We start from the raw sequence: 8,564 nt of genomic DNA, 5'->3' as shown, positions 1-8,564 counted from the left end.
TTGGTCCTGGATAGTGCAACACGGTGACCTGTAGCACACTTGATCAGTGAGTGTGGTTTGTGTGGGGAATACCTCGCCAGCTGGTTAGAAATCGATTCGAATCGCCATCGCTCCAGGATAGTGAGCACTTGACATGAGCTTCGTCCTCGTAGTAAGGACTATGGAACACTTGGGTTATAATGAAAGGGGTTTATGAATGCTATGATGAGGTACTATCATAGCCTTACAGTTGCTTGTAATAGTGCAGGTGCAAACCTAGATAATAGGTAATGATACTTTCAACTTGGGCAAATTAAAAGAAGAAAGACTTATGTAGGTTATGATAGTGTAATATTGCGATTTTGCAAAATGGTTGTCAGCTACCCCACTATATAGCCTTCATGATCCTTGATGAGTCTTTATTTTAAGTTTATGACGGGTAAGTCTAGCTGAGTACCTTCTCGTACTCAGGGTTCTACTCCCATGTTGGTTTGCAGATGGTCAAACGTACTATGGTTATTGCATCCTCTGTCTGTACCCAGCTATGGGTGATGACTAGACCAAGGGCGATGGTCACTCTGTCTCTTCTTTTGCTTTTGAGGGAATGACCGAACTATGGCACTGTATCAGACTTATCGTGTGTGTTGTATTTTCGAACTATGAAGCTTCCGCTACTTGAAGAACTTGGTTTGTAATAACTTAAGTACTCCGATGTGATTTATGAATGTTGTAATCTGGACGTACTTGTGGATGGCGGCCGCTAAACTTATTACGATCTTGGCTGTTATGCGATGTGTGGTTTGAAACCCTTCGAGATGTCACGGACTACCGGGATTATATGGGCTTAAGCGTGATGGTTCGACTATGCAAATGGTCACTATTAGGCTTAATCTCTTATTTGGTCGGTTCTGTTACAACCCTCACCTTTGAGGTGATGGGGTTCCGAGGCACGTACCACGCCATCATTGGGCGCCCGGGCTACGCCAAGTTCATGGCCATCCCCAACTACACCTACTTGAAGCTGAAGATGCCCGGTCCCAAGGGCGTCATTACCGTCAGCTCCTCCTTCGAGCACGCGTACGAGTGCGACGTCGAATGCGTCGAGTATGGGGAGGCACTCGAGAGTTCTACCGAGCTCGCCTCGAAGCTCGAGGCCCTGGCCGCTGAGGCTCCAGAGCCCAAGCGCCACGCGGGTAGCTTCGAGCCGGCGGAAGGAACCAAGAAGATCCCGCTCGACCCCAACAACTCCGACGGCAAGGCGCTGACGATCAGCGCCGATTTCGACCCCAAATAGGAAGCTGTGCTCGTCGACTTTCTCCGTGCGAATGCCGACATGTTTGCATGGAGTCCCTCGGACATGCCAGGCATACCGAGGGAAGTCGCCGAGCACTCCTTGGAAACTCGAGCCGGTTCCAACCCAGTGAAGCAACAGTTGCGCCGATTCGACGAGGAGAAGCGCAAGATCATTGGCGAGCAGATCAACAAGCTTTTGACGGCTGGATTCATCAAGGAGGTTCACCATCCCGACTGGTTAGCAAACCCTATACTAGTTAAGAAAAAGAATGGGAAAATGAGGATGTGTGTTGATTATACAAGTTGGAACTCTGTTGAACTAAAATATATTTTGATGGGTTATGCGCGAGCACTACTTAGATATTAAATTTCTAATGGATATAGATAATATCCCTAATTTACAAGAAAGTTTATAGGCTGAGACAAATTTCTACTTACATGTTGTGGTGGCTCTATGCGTGTGTATGGGCACGTACCCTAATTATATACATCAGCGGTGCATCTAACCTATAAATCATAGTTGTACAAACTTAAAGATCGATGTCACTTACGCTCACGCGCAGATGCGCGCGGTTTCTACTAGTGTATCTTTAGTGTGATCTGCTTCAGAGATGGCCGAGGGTACTAGACACCTATTAAAAATCATTTGTAGTCGTCTAGAGGCTACTGCTGATTGAGTCGGCTCTACCAAAAAAGACCCTGTTGCTGAAAGTCATTTCTATAGTAGTGTTTTCAAAAATATGGTAAAAGGTGCGATCCGAATCTGATTTCATGCATATTCGATCTGATTCCATCCATATTGTTTGGAACGCATGAATTTCACACGAATAATACAGGAACTTAAGAGAAATCAGGAAAATGAAAAATTTCCTCTGTTCCCGATGGCACCTGGTTAGTGCATGAGGCTCAGTCCAGCCTTTTGACACGCGAACGCAACGAAGTGTGATTAATGACTGATCCAGCTCAATGACTCGGAAACCACAGTGCATTTTTTGTACAACGTTTTCCACGGTGCTTGCGTATATTGACTTTAGTGGCCTCCTGCATGTCCATTCCTACAGCGGTAGAGAATGGATACACCAGCTTAAAGAAATGGAGCAATCAGGCGCCACTAACGCATTGTTCCTTTTGCTTTTCTGGTGGCCTCGAGGGAGTAGCATGTTAGCACCGCACTACTAGCAAATGACTATTGACTACACACTCAGAAACCATGAAGGCAAAGTGCTCAGCATTATCTCCAACTTACCTATCGCTTTCCCTTATTATATACGGTCAATTCGGGCGCACTAATGATCCTATGATTGAACCGTGGGGTACAGCTGAGCTGTATAAATCTGGATATACACTGTTCTGATGCAGTGCTCAAGGACCCGCAGGATTAGAGGGGGAGAAAGAACAAGATGAGTTCCAAGAAAGCAAACATGGTTTTGGTACTTGTTCTTCTGCTTATTGTTTTGCCAGCGCTTTCGATCGGTATGCACCACAGGTTGATTTCCCTGTTCAATCGTTTTGTTATATTTACTTCCAATAAATTTCTTATTTTCTTTAATTTGTAATAAAGAACTTGTCAAAATATAATCGAACATGTACTATCGGAAGTATGTAACATTTTTTCCACGCTTGCAAAAGTGAATGGTTTGATTCTGTAGTCTTCTATATTTTGCTTTTGCAGGAGGGAGGGAGTTGGCGGATGAAAAGGATCACAACAAGGTATGTAGTTGACTGGAGAATAGCAAAGTTCAGTCATGGAATTTCCTGATAGCTTATATTGATCTACGAATCCATTATTATTAAGTTTGAGAACGACCTTCCAGACTCAATGGGACACTTCTTCGAAATGGGAATATTTATATCCATTTTGTCTATTTCAGCAGCATTCCACGGCTGCTTCTGAAAAGGGAGCAACGGCTTCAGAAGATATGGTCAAGACAAATGATTATGGGCGCTACGATCCGTCTCCGGCGTTTTCGAAGCCTCGATTCAAGCTTATACCCAACTAACTCGCTGCCGCCTGCCTTCTTTAATTTGTACCAGGCACGAAGGTTAAACTTATTAACTAAATTGGAGTAAAAAGGAATTATCCTATATATATATATATATATATATATATATATATAATAGATGGCATATGAGGATTGAGGTGTGATGCTACATGCTTAGTATATGAATGGCACATAGAAATAGTCGCGTACGGAATGTATATAACTTGTGTAGTATATCTGGCGTTGGTGCCTCTTATGAATATACTCGGCTTCAGTTCTTATGTATGTGTTCTGGTATTCTTTGATCGGAATGCCAAAAAGTTTTGATTTTTCTTTGTTAAACAATACCAGGTTACAATATATATGGAATCAAGGATTCTTATTTCCAATATATATGAATCCTATTGGTTACAACAGGCAAGATATATTGCTAAAATGCTTTTAGCTGCAGCCCGACATAATGCGACATACCAACATGTGAAACAAACACTTGCACAAGCTAGCCTCGAAATTCTTGGGCGGTTTCACCATCAGCACCAGCTCCCAGTGTCATGTTTTGTGCCGACTCATGGAAGACATTAGCGCAAATGACGAGGTAGACCAGGTCGACAGCACCAAGTACCGCGAGCAGTCCATAGTAGCAGTCGTATCGGCCCTGGTTCAGGTCGTCAGAAATCCAAGGCGCACCTCCACCCTTGCTGGTGACCACATTCACGAGCTTGACGATCGTGGTCGACATGATGCTCGCAACGCCGCCTCCGAAAAAAAGCAGCGCCAGCGCGAAACTGCCCATGGACTTGGGGAGCACTGCATAGTAGAACTCGATCTGCGCAATGGCGCCGAACGCGCCCGACAGCCCCATGAGAGCGTACTGGGGCGCCAGCCACAGGACAGACAGGGGCGGGGTTCCATGCCTCGCCGCGGCCTCCCTCCTACGAGCCTCCACCGCCGATGCCACCACCATGGAGGCGACGGCCAGGAACACACCGACGCCCATGCGTTGCTTGAGCGTGAGCACGCGCTGCCGCCCAGTGATCCACCGGAGGACCGGGAGGAAGCACGAGTCGTAGCAGCCTGACCACACCGTGAAGGTCAGGATCTCGAAGATAGAAATTGAGCCCGCTGGTATCTGAAATGTCGTGCTACCGATACGACGGTCCATTGTAGCTGCTTGCAGAACCCCGAATGAGGAGCTCTGCAGCAGAAACGACATCACCATCGCTGACCACATAGGCATGACGCTCAGAGCAGACTTGAGGTTCTCTACATGCTCCACTGTGCAGGTGCTTCTTGAGCCCGTGCTGTCGTGACCGTCGTTGTTTGTGCTGTTGCCCGGACGAGTCCTCACCATGCAAGCTTTGTTCAAAAACCTGAATGGTCGTATTTGTTTGGAATGAAATTAAGTGCCCCAGCCATATCCCTTAACTGAAGCTACGCACTACCAAAATAGTGGAGTTCTCCTAGTGTTTTTAGTTAGTAATAAAACACTACCACTAGTCAAAACACTATGGAATCCTCACTAGGAGGTATTTACTATGAAAAGTTTATACTAAATTTTGAATGCTAAAACACTAGAAAAACCCCACACTAGTAGGAGAAATTGAAAAATCTGGTTGTGACGTGATGTTGCATAAACTCGTTTCGGAAAAAAATGCTAATCTAAACTATGTGGGGCTACCAAGAAACTTCACGGGAAAAAAAATATGATATTACATAAGTTGTACGGTGGTTAGAAAAATTATAGACTCCATTGGTTCAGATCGAACGGTGGAAACAATAGAAAATACCGAGAAAAAAACACTGGAAAAGTACCAAAACACATGGGACCAGTACCGAAACATATGGGGCCATACCTATAAATTTTCAGGAGATTTTTAGATATTAGTTAAAAACAAGCAAACATGTCCCTACGTTGCAACGGCAGAAAAAAATTATCAAATATTTATGAAAAGCAATGATTGAAATGATACATGGAAGGAGAGGACATCGGTGCGGAACCTCATCCGCTCCCCTTTGTCGTGCTTAACCGACTTGGTGATGCCAGCAACGGTAACGCCGCCAGGCAGCATGATATCCTGAGCCTCCCCATGGTCAAGCTCAACGATCCAGGGATCTGGTGCGCCCGCTGCTTGCAGTACTTAAGGCCACGTCGTTGACGACGTCGAAACCGAGGCCGATGGAGCGTATGGCAGCCTCCGCAGCCTCCTATAGTGTAGCTCTCTGTGCCATCGTCGTCCTCAGTCGCTCATCCCGCCTCCTGGTCCCGGGTTAGGGACCCGAGTGCCGAGGAGGGAAGGCTCGCGGGACCTCGATCCCTCGGCACGAGGAGGCCGATCTGACACGGGGAGAGAAGAGGAGGAAGGGGAGGAGCGACGGGCCACGGGAGTTGGGGCAGCGCCGGGGAGCACAGGTTGGGGAAAGGCGAAGTGGCAAGAGAGGTAAAATTTGGCTGTTGTATTTCTCTCTGCTCTCTAGGTCTCCTTTCGTTTCTTTTTTTCAGAGCCATGGACAGCGAGCGCTTGTTGCAAGAGAGAAGGCGCCACCGCAATGGGGGAGGTGGCGCTGACAGGGAAGCCGGGTGTGGACAAGAGAGAAGCATCATACACGCAAGGAATGGGACGCGGGGAAGCAGATGGGGAGAGGAGCGGGCAAAAAAAAAGAATAGACTAAAATTTTGGCTTTTTATTAATAGATATAGATAAAAGGTACTATAGTAATTTGACGTCCTGCTCAATCTGTACAGATACCGCACAAATACAATTTGAAACTTTCCTCATCCTGTACAGATACAACTTGGCAGTACTCCCGGCGGCGCTACTGTGCAAGGTCAACGCGAAAGGGTAAGATTGTCCATGAAACTGGAACGGCTGAATAGGTGTGGACATGTGGAGTCAAAGCTCCTCTAATGAATTACTACTCTACCCTTCTCTTCATTAATTTAATTCTACTAATTTTCTTTCCCAAATTAATTGTTTGTGAAAATAAAATAGAAAGTACCTAAAAGCACTAGTAGTTTCCAACAACGGAAACAAGCCTGAGTGGTGTAATATTAGGATTAAGATACTAGGAACAGACATAAGATGCCAATCACCTCATTTTCTCTGATGGAACCAGCTGTGCTGAACCTGGTAAACAATGGAATTGAGCACCTTGATTTGCCTCTGGCAGCACAAGGTCACGGTTCTTGATAGTAACAACAGCCACCTTCAGTAAGCCAGCCCACATGCTCTTTTGTGGCTTCACCTTCACGTAGAATAATGACGCCGCCAAGTTCAGGAGTGTGACAGATGCCATGATGGCAGCCGACACCATGAACCCAACCTTCCAGCCCATCTTGTCCTGGAAGTACACGAGCACAGTCACGGCAACGATCTGCGAGAACCCCACGGATGCGTAGTACCAGCTGAACAAACCCCGCAGAGCACGGTCCTTCTTATTGGTGTCCCAGTGCGCAATCTGATCCTCGGCAAATGCCAGACAGCAGGGGCGGACGCCACTCGCTCCCAGCGCCATGAATCCAAGGGAGGCGCACAACACAAGTAGCTGAATCGGAGTAGGTGATATGCAGGCTTGGTTTGGTTGGGTGCAATCCGGCGGTGTCAAGCGTGCAATCACCGATGTCAAGCACAAAAGTGTAGTCCCCTGAGTGGAACATGAAAAGAAGAATCAAATACCTTCATCGTAATTTGCATTAAGTTGAAAGAACGATGAGTTATTGCAGTTATTTAAGGGCCAAGGGATTGTTCAATGCTCTTACAATTGTGCAGGAGAAAAGTGTCAGTGTAACCATGAGGGAGCGACCTAACAGTGCGTCAGACACAATTGCTCCGCACACTGGCAAGAAATTTGCAGCAGCTATGTACACGAAGATGATGATGGCGCTGCTTGCAGCGCCAAGGTGATACTTTGTTGTGAGATAGATCATAAGATTTGCGCCAACAGATGAGCTCACAATCCGTTCAGATACTTCATTGGCTGAAAACAAATGGCGAAATTCTTTTAGTCCCTAGAATTGAATTTATTATAATAACTATAATTTAGGCATAAATAAATTAAGCTAATATATTGCATATAGAATATGTTTGTATATTAGTGTTAGCCATACAAGGGAGATACTTATATGTTTTATTTTTACTATACCGAAGCTAGTTGAAGAGCATGCTATAATTTAGAAAGTAGAGATATAGGGAATATTTGGAAATGTTCTGCTCCACATTTTGCAGCTCCGCTCTATACTTTTTAGCCAAATGGTTTTAGCTCCATGCAGTCAGTTCGAGAAAAAAAGATGGAGTTTTGAGAGCACTCCACAAATTCTAGTTTTTTCTGGAGCTGCTCCGTAGTGGAGTTTGTGGAGCAGAGTTCGTGGAGCAGTAATAAACACCCCCATAGTATGGTGATCTATGGAATCAAGTTTCATCTCCACCCTACCAACTTGAAGGCTTATATGTGAATATGGAAACTTGTGAAATCTAAAATTCCATGAAAAATAGGCTAATCCATTAAATTAATTATAGTTCATCCAAGAAGATCCAAACAGCCCCTTAGCAAAATTACTTCGCTGTTTCTGCTACTGTCGATAAGAAATTGCTGAGCTTATAGAAAGAAGTATTTTAGTTTATGTGTTCTCTCTCTCTCTCATATTCGATGACATCATTTGGCGCACAACCAAGAATATGGATTAATTGTAATCTTTTTGGCCGAGTACTTGTTTTGAAAAAAGTTGTTTCCGGGTGGCACAGATGGAACGCAGCGCGTTTCCGTAAGTAGGCAACAAAATTACAAGGTAGAAATTTTTACGAAGACATGACAAGCTAATCATGGCCATAAAAAGTTTTTCATCAGATAATTTTTCAAGGTACAAATTCCTAAGGCCAAGACCATTACCAATTATGACCGGAACCAGTCGCATACCACCTTTCCTCCCAAATACATGAGCTTGCTGATGTTCCTCGTGAACACCTTCCATCGTCTCCGGTCTCCAAATTAAAACTCCTAGAAGCACCACCACGGCACCAGACCGGGAAGAAATGTGCTGTTAGAGTATTCAGGTTTCGAGCTACATTGCCGCAGAACAGGGATTCTCTTATATGGAGGTGCCGTTTGTCATCCGGCTCTCTTGCTGCACGTAGCTTTTTTTTCAAGCTATAGAATTGAGTGAGAACGGTTCGAATTGGAGATATAAAGGATATCTCTAGTATATCTCTAAGATCCTTGCATTAGTTTTATATTTATAATCTTTGACTGTTACAAGTACTACATAGTTATAAGGAAACTCTATTTAATATTTAAAGAAATTTTCCAAACATGCTT

The 8,564-nt window shown here is 44.9% G+C and overlaps 2 protein-coding genes across 3 annotated transcripts; one reads left to right on the top strand and one right to left on the bottom strand.

Annotated features, from left to right (window-relative positions):
- Positions 2,586-3,535, top strand: LOC8155466. 2 transcript variants are annotated; one of them, XM_021461095.1, is made up of 3 exons: positions 2,586-2,745; positions 2,945-2,982; positions 3,147-3,535. In XM_021461095.1, the coding sequence occupies exons 1-3, from the start codon at positions 2,673-2,675 to the stop codon at positions 3,270-3,272; spliced, it is 237 nt and encodes a 78-aa protein (XP_021316770.1). In that variant the 5' UTR covers positions 2,586-2,672; the 3' UTR covers positions 3,273-3,535. The 2 variants fall into 2 exon arrangements, with proteins under 2 accessions (XP_021316770.1, XP_002489332.2); XM_002489287.2 differs by having other exon boundaries at positions 2,597-2,745; positions 3,144-3,535.
- LOC8155290 (protein NRT1/ PTR FAMILY 1.2) lies at positions 3,730-8,307 on the bottom strand. The gene is made up of 4 exons (XM_021461094.1): positions 8,139-8,307; positions 7,012-7,229; positions 6,346-6,896; positions 3,730-4,624 (listed from the first exon to the last, which is right to left on the bottom strand). The coding sequence occupies exons 1-4, from the start codon at positions 8,218-8,220 to the stop codon at positions 3,754-3,756; spliced, it is 1,722 nt and encodes a 573-aa protein (XP_021316769.1). The 5' UTR covers positions 8,221-8,307; the 3' UTR covers positions 3,730-3,753.

The sequence above is a fragment of the Sorghum bicolor genome, chromosome 5, assembly GCF_000003195.3.
Source record: "Sorghum bicolor cultivar BTx623 chromosome 5, Sorghum_bicolor_NCBIv3, whole genome shotgun sequence".
Classification (NCBI taxonomy): domain Eukaryota; kingdom Viridiplantae; phylum Streptophyta; class Magnoliopsida; order Poales; family Poaceae; genus Sorghum; species Sorghum bicolor.
This window is presented reverse-complemented; position numbering and strand designations above follow the sequence as displayed.